The sequence below is a fragment of the Xenopus laevis genome, chromosome 6L (genome assembly GCF_017654675.1).
Source record: "Xenopus laevis strain J_2021 chromosome 6L, Xenopus_laevis_v10.1, whole genome shotgun sequence".
In the NCBI taxonomy this organism is placed as follows: Eukaryota; Metazoa; Chordata; class Amphibia; order Anura; family Pipidae; genus Xenopus; species Xenopus laevis.
This window is the reverse complement of record NC_054381.1, coordinates 13,756,117-13,776,046: the sequence shown is the minus strand read 5'-3', so window position 1 is coordinate 13,776,046 and position 19,930 is coordinate 13,756,117. Positions and strand designations below refer to the sequence as shown.

Genomic DNA, 19,930 nt, shown 5'->3' with positions numbered 1-19,930 from the left:
GTTTGGCGACATCGCCAAACGAGCGGATCTTTCCCCGATATGCCACTAAACCGCATGGCTATTTCGGGGGCCGTATGTCCGAACGATCGAATTACGATGCGCCAAGCAGCTCCGACGGGTCGGTCGGGGAAAAATCCAACCTTCCCGATCGATATCTGAAGCCCCCATACACGGGCAGATAAGCTGTCAAATCGGTCCAAACGACCGATATCGGCAGCTTTATCTGCCCGTGTATGGCCACCATTATGCTCTTGTGGCTGAATGGAAGAGAATCCCACCAACAATGTTCCAACTCCTAATGGGATGGGAGGAGTAGGGGCTGTTGTAGCAGCAAAGGAAGGAACAACTTCATATGAATCCCCTTGATTTGGGAATGATAAATTGGACACGCAGCCACCCTCAGAAATGTGGCCATTTAGTGTATAAAAGGTTATGTAATAAAATGCTCAACATTTGCCCAGGTCACCATACTGTTATAATTGTAAATAATGATTTAGAAATTAGGGCTGCTTGGCTGTATATATAATGTATGTATAGCAGTACCAAATGTGATGTATCAAGCTTTTCTGGAACTAGTACAACAATCACCTCTTAAGATGATTTATATATTAGTGGTTTTTACTTGAATCAATTATTTAAATGAATATATATTGCATATTTACTCCTCTGGCTGGCATAATGCAAAAATCCAGCACAGCCAACCTTGTCATTAAACTCTATCGGTATTTTATTCAAACTGCACCGTCAGCATTGGTCATAAGTAAGATCAGGTTATTGTGTTGGTACAAACAGCAAGAAATTCCTTAAAAAGAAAAAAAAATGAAAAAACTGAAAGGGCTCAGAGCTTGTCCCAAGGGCCCAGAATACCCTTTGCCTCAGAGATTATGCAAGTATTTATGGGCTAAACTATTCTGTAGCCAATCAGGACAGTAGAATGATTACAGGGCTAGAGCAATCTGTATCCAATTAGAATATTAGAATGATCACAGGGCTAGACCAACCTGTATCCAATCAGAGCATTAGAATGATCACAGGGCTAGACCAACCTGTATCCAATCAAAGCATTAGAATGATCTCAGGGCTAGAGTAATCTGTATCCAATCAGAATATTAGAATGATCACAGGGCTACACAAACCTATATCCAATCAGAGCATTAGAATGATCTCAGGGCTAGACCAGCCTGTATCCAATCAGAGCATTAGAATGATCTCAGGGCTAGACTAACTTGTATACAATCAGAAAATTGGAAGGAACACAGGGCAAAACCAACCTGTATCCAATAAGAACATTAGAATGATCACAGGGCTAGACCAACCTGTATCCAATCATAACATTAGAACATCCAAGGTCTGCTCAGATAGTGCTAAATAAACAGCAGAATACTTTAGAACTAATTTGCACCAATAAAATTACCCATAGCAACCAATTAGCAAATAGTTTTGACCAGGCTATTAAAAGTTAAAACATGAAAGTAATGATCGGATTGGTTGCTATGAGTAGTTTCATGCAAGCTCTGACAGAACAGTGTATAATGACTTTTTCCCATTGTTATTACCAATTTACTGTGCAGCAGTCAGTAGCAAATCTGAACGTGTTGCTTCAAACAAGCACATAATTCAGGTAAAACTTTCCAGAGAGACTTGATAAACAATTATTGATTCATGTTGTGACTCTTTTAGTGTGGAGTGGCTTTAAACTCATGTTAATATTGCAGCTGTTCCAAGCAGGAAAACATATCCCTCCCAGCTATGCCCAAGCATAATGGAATCAGGTCTAGTAACCCATAGCAACAATATGTTTGTTTTCAAACAGATGAATACTATTTGTTTTTTTTTTCTTTGCTTTGGGTTTAACTTCCAAGTGTCATGCTAAGTCTTGGGTGACTAGAATGCTTTATTCCAGAATACATGTGGGGTTGGAGCTGCCATATTGAGTATCCTAGACAGTACAGTATGAGTGTACAGCTAATTATGTTCATAGAGTTTACTATTTATTTATATTGCACAAACACAGTTACACACCTCGTTCTAGATACATATTACACATTAGGGTTAGATTTATCAATATTTGGAGTGTGAGAGGAACTGGAGTACCCAGGGAAACTTACAATGGGAAAACATACACACTCCTTGCCCAAGTTGGAATCGAACCCAAGGACTGCAAGGCAGAGCCACTGTGGGTAGCACTTTTTGGTGGACAATGTATTCTCTTTTCTCTAACCCTACACAATAGAGATACAGTATTTGTAAATTGAATTTTTACAACAAACTAAATTAAATGTAATTCTTAGACAATCTGATATCCCGCTGATTGGCAGACAAATAAACATCGCTAAACACAAGATAAGGACCATCCACTTCCATGTTGGAGGATGACTCCATCCATACTCTGAATCAAGTTATAAGGTGACCAGTATTATGTGGTGGTGGTTGACTCTATCCCTTTCTGAATCAAGTCATTGACTGACCCAGTATTTCATGGTGGTTGATGACTCTATCTACACTTTGAATCAAGTCATTGGTTGAATCAGTGTTCAAGGGTGATGATGACTCCATCCTCACTCTGAAATTAAGTCATTGGTTGACCCAGTATTCCATGGTGGTGGATGGCTCTATCTACACTCTGAATCAAGTCATTAGTTGAATCAGTATTCAACGGTGATGGATGACTCCATCATCATTCTAAATCAAGTCATTGGTTGACCCAGTATTCCACGGTAGTGGATGACTCCATCCACACTCTAAATCAAGTCATTGGTTCATCTAGTATTTCATGTTGGTGAATGACTCCAACCCCACACCATGAATCAAGTCATTGGTTGATCCAAAGGTAATCTTACAAACTAGGTGATGATATCCCAATGTTAATTAATTAAATCATCAAAACAACTTCACTCTGGAGAATCAAATTCATCATCCAGTTATTCTTTTATTGTGTAGTGCACAGCATTTTCAGATCCAGCGATCCCTCATTGAGTGATCATTGGTTGACCCAGTATTCCATGTTGATGGATGACTCCATTAAGTCAACTGATTGACCCAGTATTCCATTTTGGATGATTGGCTATGATGCCATCACAAAACAATTTTATTGATTAATATCTTGGGAATGATGTCTACATACATCCCAATGAGTCTTCATTTGACTGAACTATATTTGGACAAAACGTTGTAACTATTTTATTTAACACAGTTTTAGGAATTAGCCCTAAAGCAGCAAATGAATATTAGCATATTTACCCTTAATTCTCATATATGCCAAGGTTATCTCAATACACATAGGACAAATGAAAAATGAAAACAGTGAACAAGCCAATGAGAAACAATATATCTATTTTACAATACTACTAAACCTTACCTTCCTCCTCCTCCTTCAGGCATAAGCATAAACATTTTTCCCTTTTAAGATCTGATTATAAAAACAAATCATTTAAAGTGTATTAGGCAGTAGACATTGGCGTTTCCATTACTTTTGTCGACTCTCAATTACCAAAGGTAACAAAGAGCCCTAAAATTTATACTGCCACATTCTCTGTAGAAAGGCAATAAAAAGTGCAGTAACTTAAAGATTAAAATAATATATATTATTTTCTTGGTTTTAAGGTTTTGTGTGTTGTATACGTTAATATATTTCTGAAAGGCGGCCAGCACAAAGAACTACATTGAAATAACAGAAGGAAATTTAAAAATATGGATTGACTTTACTATACCAACTACTTAGTTTACTCCGAATTCTGACATCCTTGTTTAAGATTAGACCTCTCCCCTCCAAAAAAAATCTGTTGACCGCATCATTAATGTGGAGGATATACAATACATATTTTTCCTTGGTAACCTCCAGAGTCTGAAATGAGTCCTATACTCCCTGTAATAAAAGACAACCATAGGTCCTTAAAGGGATACTGTCATGGGAAAAAACATCCAACCACACTTTACTGCTGTACTGCAAGTTGGAGTGATATCACCCCCTCCCTTTTCCCCCCCCAGCAGCCAAAACAAAAGAACAATGGGAAGGTAACCAGATAGCAGCTCCCTAACACAAGATAACAGCTGCCTGGTAGATCTAAGAAGAACACTCAATAGTAAAAACCCATGTCCCACTGAGACACATTCAGTTACATTGAGAAGGAAATACAGCAGCCTGCCAGAAAGCATTTCTCTCCTAAAGTGCAGGCACAAGTCATATAACTGGGGCAGCTGGGAAATTGACAAAATGTCTAGCCCCATGTCAGATTTCAAAATTGAATATAAAAAAATCTGTTTGCTCCTTTGAGAAATGGATTTCAGTGCAAAATTCTGCTGGAGAAGCACTATTAACCGATTCATTTTGAAAAAAAAGTTTTTTTCCCATGACAGTATCCCTTTAAATACATAAAACAAATATTTATCCCAAATGTGACCCTAATTTAACTCACATCTAGGCTTCCAGAAGTTTTTTGTAGAGCAAATAGTCATTCTCCAAAAATCCACTGTAACTTGACTTTGAGATAGGACCAGTCTCACAGTTTGGAAACCACTACATTACATGCATAGTATGAACAGGCCCCGATTTGTGGAAGGGCCACCAAGACCCAGGCCAAGGGCAGCAGATATTTAGGGGTGGCATGCTGCCCAACCACACCCACGGCTAGTGGTGCTCGCTATGTAAATCCAGCCCTGAGTATTACCAAGCTTAGTCATGTCCAGCTATCGGCTTTGAGGTCATATCTAAGATAACTTTTTGGAACCAAGCCTGTCCAAAAGTTCCTGAGATTTCTCTGTATAGCACCATTATTATTATTAACCAGTTGCATAGAAGGGAGGTGGAAGAATTAGCTTACTACTTGAAGAAAGATGGATCATGCAGATGCAAGCTATGAGGATAGCTGTATGAACTGGCATAATGAATGGCAATGGTCATTTTCAAGGATGATAAAACCTGAGGCCCTCCAGGTCTTGTACAACTAAGACTTCCTCTGTCTCCTCCAGGATATTTTCTTTTGTGGCATGCTTGGACTTCTTGTCCTACAGAGCTAAACCTCAGTCAAATTCGCATTACCCATTGTTTATAGAATCTATGGTCCATGCAAAGTACTTCCCCTCAATGAATCCAAGAGGAACATCTAGAAGTGTCTATTGGGATAACTAATGATCAGCAGATGGAGCATGGACCATCTAACTTCTCCAGATATCTTGCATAGGGTAAAATAATTACATGATGTAAACTGGATTTATAAGAATTTATAATTCAATTAATTTGCTTGATCCATTTTGAACTGTTATTGTGGACGTTGTCTGAATCAAATTTACCCCTAGGGATCCATTTTAGAAAATCTAACTATACTTGCTAGCATGAGAAATCATTTGGTATAGATTGAGCTCCATCTGTGGTTGACATGAAGTATAGTATAAGCGCATAGACCATGGGAAATTAAAATCAAGTCATGTTCTAAAGACAAATTCTTATCGCTGAGATGAATTTGGCAGCAGACGAGCCTCGTACATCACCCCAAGAGATTTTGAATGGGGTGGATAATGGAGCAAAACAAACACCATTAGAGTGTCCTTAAAAACTTCAAGTAGGGACTGATAAGTTGAGAGCATAAAAGGTTTCTTTGCCCTGTGTTTTGTACTACAGCAATCTCCTTTTTATGGGTAAAAATGATGCAAAGGTTCTGCAAGCTACACTTCAGAGGGATTAGATGATACAAGGTAGCACAAGAGTGTAAATTTCAGTAGGGGGTGAAAGCAATGATTAATTAGAGAAGGTGTACAGTAGTGGGATTTAGGAACAGACTGATATTGGTTAGCATCTCTAAAGTTTACGAGGAAAAAGTGCTGATCTATTAAAAGTGGATCTGCCACCTGACTTCGTCTGACAATATGATTAATATCTAATAGGGAAACTATGTGCTCTGTTCCGTTGGTTCCGTTGGAGATTTCCCACAACAGAGGTGAAACTGAGGCTTTGTTCTACTTTCACAAGGGAGTTTGGGATATTGCATGGGAAGGACTGTGAGGGTGAAACCAAGTCTAAACAGCTATGGAGAGGCTTTTTGGTAAATCAAGCATATGACGTGTGTTTAGTACAGGGTAAAATATATGCTGGCATGTTTTAGTAATCAGTTGGCTATCTATTTGCTCAATGATGCCATGCCGTACCCTTGGCTGCCATGCCCATGGAATGCAAGGCTGTCTCTTGTAATGGGATAATAACTCAATGTGTGGTCAAGCTGAAAGGAAATGATTGCCTATGTGAGGCATTATGGGGTATATTTATCAAAGAGTGAAGTTAATAGTGAAGTTCCGCCACTAGAGTGAAATTCCGCCACTCTCCATTCATTTCTATGGGATTTTTATAGGCGTATTTATCAAAGGGTGAACATTCACTTTCACCCATTGATAAATACGCCTTTCAGAATCCCATAGAAATGAATTGAGAGCTGCGGAATTTCGCTCTAGTGGCGGAATTTCACTCTTTGATAAATGTACCCCTATGAGTCAGCATAGTATCTACGGTGGTGGGGGAAAGTAGAAATGAATAATTGCATTCCATATATTACTATTTCCATTGGACAAATCCAAAGGGAGACATAGAAAATTACAATGTCCCTTTAAGTCCTCTGCTTCATATTCAAGATGGTGGCACCCATGGACGTGTATTACATCATTGTACCATGGCGTGTTTGGGATCAAAGTTCAAAAAATGAGGACGCCAGAGACCCGGGTTCAATGCCCAAATATAGGTCTGTCTTTCAAAATTTTGCCTTGATCCATTGGTTCCTGACCTCCTGCCTTGACTTTATTACTCGCTACCTGTACTGATCTTTTTGCCTGGATACAACTATGAACTTTTTGAATATTCTTATCAAACCATAGTGATTGCTGGCATGTGCACAAGTGTGTCCTCTAAGAGTCTTCCCTTTTAACTCCCTTCTTTAGCTGGAGCCCGACACAAACACAAAAGCCTTTGTAGATGCAGAACAGTGATCCACAGAATCCCTCTGCAATGTGTCACTCAAATCCTCTTTTAAGAATGCCAAATGTCTTCATTCCCCAGGTTTAATCACTTCTTTTCTTTATAATTATCCATGGTAGCTTTGAATAAGGGAGAACTCAGATGAGTTATGATGATAGCAACATTTAACTTGCATTTTATTGATTTATTACTCGCTGGTGGTGAAGGACCTTCACAAAGACTAAAAAAAAAAAAAAGATGTTGATTGCCAATGATTTTTATTAAATGAATATACTTAATTTATGCTTGGTATTAAAAGAATCTTTGTAGGTCAATTATTATAACTTCCCAACTACACATGGATATAAATATTTCAGACCAGGTTTTTATAGGCACATAGTTGTTAGTGGGAGCCTTTAGCTGAAAGGGCATATGGCTGGTTTAACCAATAAATCCCATCGAGTTTGTATTATCTAACTGCCATGTTGTTTCGAGGAAGCTCTTCCCCAACAGGAAAGGACGGCTCTATGATAGGAAGCCACCCACTGGTCTAGTCTATGCTTTCACACCCTTCTAGAAGAAACACGGGTTATAACCTTAAATAACATGTCCACTATTGACCTTTTCATGAAGCTCACTATGGCATTCTGGTTGAGTAGGGTCACAAAACTGTTATTTTTAATACTTGATACTCCTGGACTGCTCTCTTTCCAGTGGTCAGACAGGAAGGTGGAATTTGGTCCAGACCGTAAAAAATTTGAAGAGATTCTTTCCAGATGAAAGCAATGTAAAATAGATTTCTTGAGATAAGGTGATTTTTTTTTTAATATTGATTTCCCTGGACCATAGAGATTATTCCAATGGGAAACCCTTCAACGGGCTTATTAATTGATACCAGGGCACACCCCTCTAACCAAAGAAAAGGGAGCAGCCCAAGAGCTGAAAGTTTCAACCATAAGAATGCTCATTTACGTGTGCAAATCATCATGTTTGTCTACCCAGAATGCAGTGTTTTTCCACAATGCCAACATAATTAAGTAGAGATGTGCCTGATGCGATTGCACTGAAATTGTCCGGATGCCATCATCAGCATCAAAATGACTTCTGTGTCTAATTCTTTAGGCACAAATACAATGATCCTATTGACATAGTCCACTTTGGAAACCCTGGAGCTACCACAACCTTCACGGTGCTGATAGTGCCAGGATTCCAAGCGTCTCAATAGAAAGTGGGACAGACGTCCTACCTCCAAGGGCAACTTTAATTAATGAATGTGTCCATACCGTAAATTAACCCTGATCGAAAAAATTTTTTGAAAACCCAACACAAACCCATGACCCACAACCCACACCTGGGAACTGCAACCCATATTTTTACCTGTTTGGACCCTCTACCTGACCTGCAACTGCCTTATACGCAACCCCATCTGCGCCCTGCTAACCACCATGAAACATCAAGTGCTGTTGCTGTAAACCGGAAGTGACATCTGTGGGTGGGGACAAAAAAAGTTAAAAATATTTTATAAGGGCAGAGACACACGTGGAGATTCAGGGGGATTCAGTTGCCTGGCGACAAATCACCTCTTCTTTGGGGGGCTAATCTCCTCTCAATGACTTCCCACCGGCTAGAATCTAAATCGCCCGCGGGTTGGCACTCGGAGTGCTTCGTTTTCTGAAGTCGCCCGAAGTTTCCTTGTGAGGCAACTTTGGGCGACTTCGGAAAACGAGGCACTTCGAGTGCCATCCTGTCTGCAATTTAGATTCTAGTCAACAGGAAGGCAGTTTGAGGAGATTAATCGCCAGAAGAGGCGATTTGTTGCTAGGCAACTGAATCTCCCCAATCTCCACATGTGTCTCTGCCCTAAAAGAGTAAAACTTGTAGATAAGATCTGCAACCCACAAAAAAAACAGACCTGCCAACCCACATCTATGCCCAAATCCATACCCAAATCCAAATGTCCTCCATGCAACCTGCAGGTTAACCACTAAGTGCTCAGTTCCTTGGTAAGTACTGTGATATCTGAGAATCACTTACCTTATGGCAGCTTCCTAGACAGCTTGATTGACAGGTCTACTCCCAAATTGATTTACCCTATAATAAATGACCCCCAAAATATTTTACTACCACTTGGGGAACAATTTCTTACTAAAGGGAGTCTCCCTTTATTCCTGTCGGTCTTTCCTAGTGTTTTCCAGAGCTGATTAAAGAGCAAAACTATATTATGTGGAACAAGCAAATCTGCTTAATAATAACCATATAACATCCAATAACTGGACACATGATGGTAATATAAATTGAATTTCTTTCCATTGACGTTGACTAATATTTTTCAGGCTAAACACAGAAATGCAGCTGCACCTGGCAGAAAACTATCAATTTATTATCATCAGGCGTTCTGCAGGTCAGCACAATTGGATCATAGTCACATGAATTGTTAGCACAAATTGCTGATCGGCTTGATACAATGGAAGGGATTTCGTAGCCCTAATGCGTTAAACTGATTTTTTTCCCGACTTGTTTTATTGCACAGTTTCTGCAAGTAGGAAATAGTGGCATTGGTGTAGAACACTGGTTGACCTTTACTGACTATGCACCACCTGTACAGTCAGTTAACCCTACAGTCGCTGACACCCTGCGGAGAGCTGCTGAGCTGAAATTCTGGTGTGAGTAATCTAAAACCACAAATGGCTCAGATACTACTTAAAGGGTATTTAAAGTAAAAAAAATATGTAAAATTCCATTTTTACTTTCTTTAATGAAAAAGAAATCTATCTCCAATATACTTTAATTAAAAAATGTCTACTGTTTTTATAATAAACCTGACTGTATGCAGTGGATTCCCCCTTCGTTTTACTTGCTCTGACTGCTGTGGATAGGAAACTTCTAACTTCCCTAACTGCTCTGCAGGGAAACGATCAGGGAAACTCAAGCAGCTTTGTTATTTTCCCTGTGGAGCAGTCGGCGACTGTGTAGAGATTCATATCCACAGACCAAGTGCCGTCTGCATATTCTGATAATTAATCAATCTTGCTGTATGGGCTTCTATGACAAATATTATTTGACTTGTGCTGTCTTGATAATTTATGATGATCCCTAGGCTTAACCTCTCAAATGAAGCCCAGACCACACTGAGCATGTGCATGGTCTTGGTCTTGCAAAGATGTTTAACATAGTTACAAGATAAACCCCTGTGGCCAACTTTGAAAGCATAAATCGTTTGTTTAATTAGGCTTCCAGTGCAGTAACTTCATGTTTATGTTTAGTATATAAAATACAGCATTTCTAGCATTATTGTATTTTAGACTTTAGTTCAACTTTAAAACAGAAAATAATGTAGAAAATGCAAAAAAAAAAAGTCACCTGACATCTCTAACACTTCTAAGCAAGTGCTGCCCATCAACTGCTGAATCCAGCACCATTAAAGGCAGGCGGCACCACGGTGGGTTTTTTTGTGCCTTGTTTGCTCAATAACATTGTAAATGAGCTCTAACATCTTAATCATTACGACAGCTACCATATTATTTTGTAACTTACCTACTGACTTTGGAGAGATCAATAGGGTTTAACTAAATACACTGAATATTGGCGTTCCAGACTAATAATCCCTAATTAGATTTGGCCTCTTATTTGCAGGTTCTGTATAACAACATTCTCCACTGAAATAAAGGGAAATGAACCAATCACATACATTTGCGATACTGAAGCATGTTCCTGTCTCATGTGCTAAATGCACCAAAAACGAATCCCCCAAGACTGAGGAAAGTGTTGGGACCCATAGGTTTAATAGCCCCTACGGCTTTAAATCCTTACAGGTTCAGTTCCCTTAGTTGCTGGGTAGAGGGGAATGTATCTAAGTAAGTTCATTTGCATATGGATGCTATTGGCTGGCAGGAAGGGTGATCACTTCCTGCCTCACTTTGGTGCAGTGCTGGGAAAGGAGTGGCATTTCCTCTTTGCCTTTCACCTTAGGAACAGGATGTATGTCTGCTTTGAGCCTTCATCCAGTAAAGTCGGAGTACAGGACCCCGTGAATGAGGCATTAGTTAGTGGCAAGCGTAGGTCCCGTAACAGTAAACTCTAGGAGTGTAAGTCAGTGAGGGCTGAGGTAGAAAGCAGTTTTGAGCTCCAACATAGAAGTGGCAGTTTTGGAGGTATCTCTCCCAGACCATATTGCCTGTAGTGTAGGGATCCCAGTGCAAAAGGAATCAGGAATTCCCTGAGGTGATCCAGGCTGCAGAGGTGAAGTGAGATTCCCACCAAGTCTATCCGCATATCCACCAACATTTTGGGAAAAAAAAGGACAAAAGATTTGCTGTGCAGCGCGCAACAAAATAATTTTTGACCACGCTCTTTTTGGTGGCCAAACCCAATAATTACCATGTTTATTTTACAAAATTTGGCAGGTTATGAAAGTTGGTTTCTGTGTTTTTTTTCATTTATTAGTTTTGCTAATGAAGGTGAATTGCCCTTTAAGCTGTGAGTCTAACTTCTCCCAAGGGCAAGTATTTAGGAGTGCTCTACCCTCTTATATTCACCTGTGTAGGTCCAGGTGCTAAACTGGAAGACCTTTGCCTGCAAGCTGGGTCAATTTCTACATCCAATGGAAAAAATCCAGTAGCACACCGGTAATGTTATAAAAATCTTCAGTGATTTATTAGCCCATATACAAACACAGAAGGGCAACGTTTCGGGCCCAACTGGACCCTTTATCAAGCCTATTAACTTCTCCCAAGGGACCTGTTATCTTATATTGTTACAATTACTTGCACAACACCATTCCTTTACCCTTTCATGTAGCAAAGGCCCATCGTGTGGACATAAGGACCGGTGCTCTGCCCGTTTCTTAGCCGGACAAGATCTAGCCTGGCCTAGATGGGGTTACGAATGTATACATAGAAAAGTATAGCTCGGAAGCCATAAAGCATCCTGCCTTAAGAATACTACAGGAATATAGTCCTTTGTCTAGATGAATGTTTGTGTCAGTACATATTGAATCATCATGTTTGGTGTATATTAATCACAGACAGGCCATTCCCTCAGCAGTAAAAAAGCAGAATGTGATATAGCTGATTATGAATAAAGATTTATACCGTAAACATTATTTTAACTGTTTCCTAATTTACTTGGAATAGTCTCTGGGAAGGGAGTGTGACTGTGGGATAGCAGGTATAGTAGGGAGAGATGGTGTCTATACTAACAGTGGATAATAGTCTCTAGGAAGGGAGTGTGACTGTGGGATAACAGGTATAGTAGGGAGAGATGGTGTCTATAGTAACAGTGGGATAATAGTCTCTGGGAAGGGAGTGTGACTGTGGGATAACAGGTATAGTAGGGAGAGATGGTGCCTATAGTAACAGTGGATAATAGTCTCTGGGAAGGGAGTGTGACTGTGGGATAGCAGGTATAGTAGGGAGAGATGGTGCCTATAGTAACAGTGGATAATAGTCTCTGGGAAGGGAGTGTGACTGTGGGATAGCAGGTATAGTAGGGAGAGATGGTGTCTATAGTAACAGTGGGTAATAGTCTCTGGGAAGGGAGTGTGACTGTGGGATAGCAGGTATAGTAGGGAGAGATGGTGCCTATAGTAACAGTGGATAATAGTCTCTGGGAAGGGAGTGTGACTGTGGGATAGCAGGTATAGTAGGGAGAGATGGTGCCTATAGTAACAGTGGATAATAGTCTCTGGGAAGGGAGTGTGACTGTGGGATAGCGGGTATAGTAGGGAGAGATGGTGTCTATAGTAACAGTGGATAATAGTTTCTGGGAAGGGAGTGTGACTGTGGGATAGCAGGTATAGTAGGGAGAGATGGTGTCTATAGTAACAGTGGGATAATAGTCTCTGGGGAGGGAGGGAGTGTGACTGTGGGATAGCGGGTATAGTAGGGAGAGATGGTGTCTATAGTAACAGTGGATAATAGTTTCTGGGAAGGGAGTGTGACTGTGGGATAGCAGGTATAGTAGGGAGAGATGGTGTCTATAGTAACAGTGGGATAATAGTCTCTGGGGAGGGAGTGTGACTGTGGGATAGCAGGTATAGTAGGGAGAGATGGTGTCTATAGTAACAGTGGATAATAGTCTCTGGGAAGGGAGTGTGACTGTGGGATAGCAGGTATAGTAGGGAGAGATGGTGCCTATAGTAATAGTGGGATAATAGTCTCTGGGAAGGGAGTGTGACTGTGGGATAGCAGGTATAGTAGGGAGAGATGGTGCCTATAGTAACAGTGCAGATAATAGTCTCTGGGAAGGGAGTGTGACTATGGGATAGCAGGTATAGTAGGGAGAGATGGTGCCTATAGTAACAGTGGGTAATAGTCTCTGGGAAGGGAGTGTGACTGTGGGATAGCAGGTGTAGTAGGGAGAGATGGTGTCTATAGTAACAGTGGATAATAGTCTCTGGGAAGGGATTGTGACTTTGGGATAGCAGGTATAGTAGGGAGAGATGGTGTCTATAGTAACAGTGGATAATAGTCTCTGGGAAGGGAGTGTGACTGTGGGATAGCAGGTATAGTAGGGAGAGATGGTGCCTATAGTAACAGTGGGATAATAGTCTCTGGGAAGGGAGTGTGACTGTGGGATAGCAGGTATAGTAGGGAGAGATGGTGCCTATAGTAACAGTGGATAATAGTCTCTGGGAAGGGAGTGTGACTGTGGGATAGCAGGTATAGTAGGGAGAGATTGCTGTGAGGCCATGTGACACTATGTCTACTTTCACTGCTTTAGTTTTAAGGAAAGTCCAACTAACACATTAAACAAAATCAGTTTCCTTTAGCACTTTTTTCCCTACTCACCAGTTCCTAATATTAAACGTTCTGGTCCTCCTCTCTTCCAAGGCTTACATTATTCTCTTAACTTCTGTGTTCTACCCCAGAGGTAATGCCATACGTAGAGCCAATTTAAGATAATAAACATAAGCTGAGGTGCATAAGGAATAAAATGGAATCACACAGCACTAATCACCTTTAAGTGAAACTGGTACAGTATGTTCTAGAGACAGATGATCTGTGCCTCTCTGGCTTTTGCTGAAATTATATTTTATTTCATTCAGATATATTTTGGTTTACAAACCACTAATACCCACATGCTGTACATAAAGGACGCACTACCAATACTTCCCCCTCTTCAGCTCTTGCTGAACTACCATGCTCACCAGTTTTGGCTTGCGAGCACAAATCCCCATCATCCTCAGCCCATCGCTGGGTATTATGGGAGATTCGGCTGAACAAAAGATAGATAACTGCAGGAGGCTTTCCTCTAATCTAGTTCATCTGAATACATCAGCAGCAGATTCACACCGGCAGGTGATTTTATTCCTTCCTGAGAAAATACGCACACAGTCAATGTTCCCAACTGCAAACAGTGGCAATTTGTTTTTCCAAGGCTTCTGGGTAATTAACTCTTTGCCTGCCAAAGAAACCCAAATGCACTGCCTTGCCATGCTTTGATCTCCTACCTTGCAGGACAGCTGAGCTGTTATGGTGGAGAAGAATGTTTACTTGAGTCCTCAGCCTTTACAATTAACATTAAGGACCTTATTCATGAGATAAATAGTGCCACCAATGTTCTGTTCCCCAATAATTGGGCATACGCCCCACATGATGTTTTCAGGCTTGTCCCAGAAAGTAGAATGGTATGTATGTATGTATGGATATCCATAATCAACTGTATTCTCATAAATGCTGTCCTTCAAAATAATCACAGCCCACCATGAGTTTTGGCCTTGGCCATAAACGTTTATTATAGTGAGAAATGTTCTATAAGTTATCCTTGAAACTTCATAGCCGTATGAGGAAAATGGCCAGAATCAACTTACTCATTTCCTTATCCAGAAATACCTATTAAAGCTGAAGCCATGAGTTATATTGTTCTGTTGACTAGTCTGGATAAAAAGCCATAGCAGATGTGGAGGAGAACTTTGCAATTAGTTCAGAAAAGTCATCATAAAGAGGCTGGTGGGACAGGGGGTTTCTTTCATTTGGGGACTTGGGCTTCTGAAGGACTCAGATCTCTCTGAAGGAAGAGACTGACTTTAGACCCCAGATAATCATGGCTTGCCATAACGGGTGGCTTGGTCATAAAAGCCAAATCTTTCTTTAAGTACTCAGAAGAGTAAGGAAGGGAAAGGTCCTTTATATCACAGAAGGTGTTTCGGCTTGTGATTCATATCTCTCTTAATGAAAGGAAGAAGTAGAGCAAACAGATTCCTCAGTTCACACCTAAGATAATCATTACTCACCATCACTGTTGTCTTGGCCATAGACAAGTCAACAAGTCCAACCCTAAATGCTCAGAAAAGACATGCTAAAGAGTAGAAGGGCATTTAAGTTTGAAATTGTTGCTCTGGCATTTGAAGGAGTCAGATCAGTCAAAAGTAAAAAAAGAGGAAGATAATTAAACTCAAGATGATCACTGCTCACCATAACTGTTGGGTTGGGTATACATCACCAAGTCCAACCCCAAGTGCTCAGAAAAGTAATGCTGAAGTGGTAGGGGTGTTTACATTAGGGGGCCGATCCTTTTGACAGACTCAGAACTCTTTGGAGAAAAAGAAAAAGAAGAGCTAACAGGTTCCTCGCTGTAAACCTAAGCTAATCTATGTTCACCCTCATGAATGGATCTATCATAGATCTCCAAGTCTAGCCCTATGTGTGTAGAAAAGTAGTTCTAAAGATAGGAGGATAGGGAGATTTTGTGATTTTTTGTCTTCTGACAGACTTAAAAGAAAAAGAAGAAGAAGAAGAGTACGTAGAAGAAGAGGAAACATGTTCCTCACTTCACACATAAGATAATAATTGCTCATCATCACTGTTGGGTTGGATATAGATCATCAAGTCCAACCCCAGGTGCTCAGAACAGTAATGCTAAAATGGTGAAAGTGGTAGGGGGTCTGATCCTTTGCCTTTTTACAGACTCAGAACTCTCTGGCGGAAAAGAAGAAGAAAAGCTAACAGGTTCCTCACTTCAAACCTAAGCTACTCTTTGCTCACCCTCATGGATGAATCTATCATAGATCTCCAAGTCTAGCCCTATATGTGCAAAAAGGTAGTTCTAAAGATAGGAGGATAGGGGGGAATTTGGGAGGCTGAGTTTCGTGCCTTTTGACAGACGTAAAGGAGAAGATGCAGAATGCAAAGAAGAAGAGGAAACTTTTTCTTCACTTCACACCCAAGATGATCATTGCTCACCATCACGTTATATTAGTCATAGATCACCACAGGTCCAACCTCATCTGCTCAGAAAAGTCAAGTTCTTTAAACTAAGAAAGTATGCTTTCTTAACCTTGTGCTTGCTGATGTTCAGGGGCATCCTACAACATTGAATGGAGGTTCAAGCTACTGTATGCCTGGATTATAATTTTTCCAAGATTAAATAATTTGAATGAAAAGAAAAGGAAGCAGGTTCCTCACATCAGACCCAACTTACTCATTGCTCACAAAGAATGTTTATTTCATTATAGATCACCGATGGGTTTTTCCTCAAATCCTGGATGGAGCAAATTATCTTAGAACTGTCTGCCAGGGAAATAGATCATTTACACATGGTAACCAGGAACCTGGAGCCAGAGGTTTCAATAACAGAGACCTGACCAGACAAATATAGGGTTAATTGCCGCCCATTCAACAGTTAATCAGTCAAAAGATGAACATCAGGAGAACTTTAGTATAGGGGACAGACACACTGTGGAATTGTGGGTTATTCATACACAGCAAATTACTGCTTTATTATTATATGTTATTACCACCCCTTTGTAATATTAAAGAGATAAAGTCAACTCAAAGGGAAAGTTCACCTTCAAATGAACTTTTATTATACAGATATTTGTGCAATTTTTATACCTGTGTGTCTTTCATTTAGAATTTTAACTCAAATGTAAAGGATCTCTGGTTGTCGGGGTCACCAACAGCAGCTGGGCAATCCGGGGACAGATTTGTATTTATATTAATTTATCGCTCAAACCACTGCCCAGTTGCTAGGGTAAATGGGTGCCTAGTTACCAGATAACAATTCCATAGAGGACAGCAGCAGAGCAAATAGTTAAATCCTTTAAAACCCAGAAAGAATAGCAAAAAAGAGCAATTGCAAACTTCCATATTACAATAACAGTTGAATTTCAAGATGATGAAAGGGTTGAAGGGGTAACCTTTTAATAAATACACAAAGGGCATATGCTCAGATATTTTCAGTAAACATAAAACAAGTGCAGCCCTCCAGCTGAAATCCTAGTATCCCACTGACAACTTATGGGAATGGTGGGGGTTGTAGTTTCCCAACACCTGGAATGTCCCAACTAGGTACCCCAGCAAGCACAGGCTTTCTACTTTGCCTCCATTCTAAGGGCTCTTACACACGGGCGGTTTTTCCTGCGCTGAGTTGCACTTTCTTCCATTCAGCCGCAGGGTAGCGCAGGAGTAGACGCACTCAATTATTGTGAATAGGGATGGGCAGAAAAAATTACGCCCATAGACTTTTATGGCGTTGTGCATCAAAATAAAAATACGTAAAAAAATTTTTGCCGCGCAACAATTGTTTTGACGCCCATAGACTTTAATGGGCGTCGGCGACATTTTGCCGGCGGCGAATTTTGGCAAAACTAAACGGGTCGAATTCGCCCCATTGTGAAGGGGGCTGTACTCACACAGACGCATGTATGTGGCGAACGCAGGTGAAATGCAACATGCTGCGTCCCACCTGCGTTTGGCGCTTCCATGCGTCTGTGTGAATACAGCCCCTTTCACAATAATTGAGTGCATCAATTCCTGCGCTCCCCTGCGGTTGAATGGAAGAAATCGCAACGCAGGGGAGCGCAGGTAAAACCGTCCCTATGTAAGAGCCCTAACAAAGTAAAACTTAATTCAAGGGTAAACTTTTCCTTTAAACCTCCATTAAAAAAACCCATAAATCCATCTAGTTCCAAACTGTACATGGATAACTATGATAACTCCTTGTGCCATGGGAGGGGGGACACCGGGTTAATCGATTTGTGTCGGGGGGGGGATACAAAGCACCGCGACGGCCATTTCATCCAATCACCGAAATAACTGCAAATATAAAAAGTGCAGCCTCAGCAAGACGCGGGCTGTGATTTTAAATTAACCCTTTCCTGGACACAGGCACACGCAGATGGATGAAAGTGATACTCTTTCTGCTCAAACTCTTCTCAGCCTTCCCAGAGCCCGTTCCCCTGACCCCAATTCACACTCCAGCTCAGGCTTATTAAACTGGTTCCACCACAGCTCTTAGTACCCAGCAAGGGAAGTTACCTGTCTGTATATAAAGTCTCGTGCCCTGTAGCAGGTACCCACTCGCTAAACCAGCCCCTTGCCCCGTTGGCTTCCACTTACCATCACGTTGCCCTGCATTTTCGCTGTTTTGATCATTGGCTTTTCCTTCATGTTTGCCCTCGTTTTCCCCTTCGTTAAGGCTTCTTGTTATCCGGTGCCACTCAATCCATTCAGTGCTCAGCGTCAGACTTTCCTGGGCTCCCTCTTGCCTGTTTTTGGGAGATTTATTCGAAATAACATCGGTTACCGGCCTCCCCCCCCCCTTCTCTTCTTTTTCTTCTTTCTTTCTCTTTTTTTAGGAGGGTGGGAAGGAGAGGCTTTTTATCAACACCCCGATTGAGATTCAGTCCAGTGACATGTGGTAAACAGAGAACACGCGCATGGGTGGGGGGTGTCGGCGAGACTGGTTTCAGCACGGCTGCTGCTCACCGGATGAGAGTGACATTTCTCCCCACGGGTGGCAGAAGGCCCAGCACTCCAAACTGGTGAGAGAGAGAGAATGAGAGAGAGAACGCGTGTGTGTGTAACGGAGAGAGAGAGAGAGCGAGAGAGAGAGAGAGAGCGAGCGAGAGAGAGAGAGTGCTATAACAGGACGACTTCCAATAAGGGCAGAGATGTGCAGACGTTCAGGGAGTCGGGCAGAGGAGCTGACAGGCTGGTGAGACACAACATCTCCCTATATCTCTCTCTCTATGTCACACACTCTCTCTCTTTCACTTTCTCTTTTTTTTTAATATCCTTTCATTAAGCCAAAAAATATTTTTACCCAGAGAGGGTTTTAGAGGAGGACAGACAAATTGCATTTGCTTTCTACTTTGTATGCACCTGGGGAATGGAAAGGACATATTGCCATATATTATTGCTTTATACATTAGGGATGTGCAACCTGCAGCCAACCCCCTTCTCCGCTTCTCCCCACCTAACGGGATGCATAGAAAAATCTGCATTCTGCAAAGCTGAATAGCGATTCATGTTGAAGTATGCTGCAGACTACACTGCTTTCTGTGCAGCCACGCAGGATGCACCCTTAAATTAAGTAGCATTAAAAAATGTATCTGGCATTTAATGATAGCTCTCAGTGGGTGTTAGGGAAGCAGACCCCATGACTGAGGGGGGAGGGCGCCAGAGGAACAGTGACGGAGCTGAATTGCACACGTACTTGTACTAGTGTGTGTGCATCGATTAAAGGGGTTGTTCACCTTCAAATTAACTGTCAGTAGGACGTAGAGAGTGATATTCTGAGACAATTTGCAAATGTTTTTCATTTTTTATTATTTGCAGTTTTTGAGTTATTTAGCTTTTTATTCAGCGGCTCTCCAGTTTGTAGTTTCAGCAGTAGGGTCCAAATTCCCCTAGCAACCAGGCACTGATTTGAATAAGAGACTGGAATATGAATAGGAGCGGGACTGAATAGAAAGATGAGTAATAAAAAGTAGCAATAAAAATAAATGTATAGCTTTACAGAGCATTTGTTTTTAGATGGGGTCAGTGACCCCCGTTTGAAAGCTGAGAAGAATCGGGCAAATAACTAAACATCTATAAAAAAAATAAAGAAGACCAATTTAAAAGTTGCTTAGAATGGGCCATTCTATAGAATATTAAAAGTTAATTAAAAGGTGAACAGACCCTTTAACTCTCATGGGCACACACATGGGTTGGGGTTTTTGTTTGCAAGGCCTGGACCCATGAAGTTAAACCCCCTGCAGCCCTACGT

The 19,930-nt window shown here is 41.1% G+C and overlaps 1 protein-coding gene across 2 annotated transcripts in view; it reads right to left on the bottom strand.

The window, feature by feature from the left end:
- The window catches only part of LOC108718466 (dipeptidyl aminopeptidase-like protein 6), an 883,060-nt gene that overhangs the window by 773,043 nt on the left and 90,087 nt on the right, over nt 1–19,930 (bottom strand). Inside the window, exon 1 of one of the 2 annotated variants that reach the window (XM_041565795.1) lies at nt 18,277–18,722. The exons of the other annotated variant lie outside the window; for it this stretch is intronic. Within the exon in view, the coding sequence (XP_041421729.1) occupies nt 18,277–18,327 (51 nt within the window). The 5' untranslated portion in view covers nt 18,328–18,722. Of the gene's footprint in view, nt 1–18,276; nt 18,723–19,930 lie in introns of those variants that run through there. 2 annotated transcript variants of the gene reach the window in all.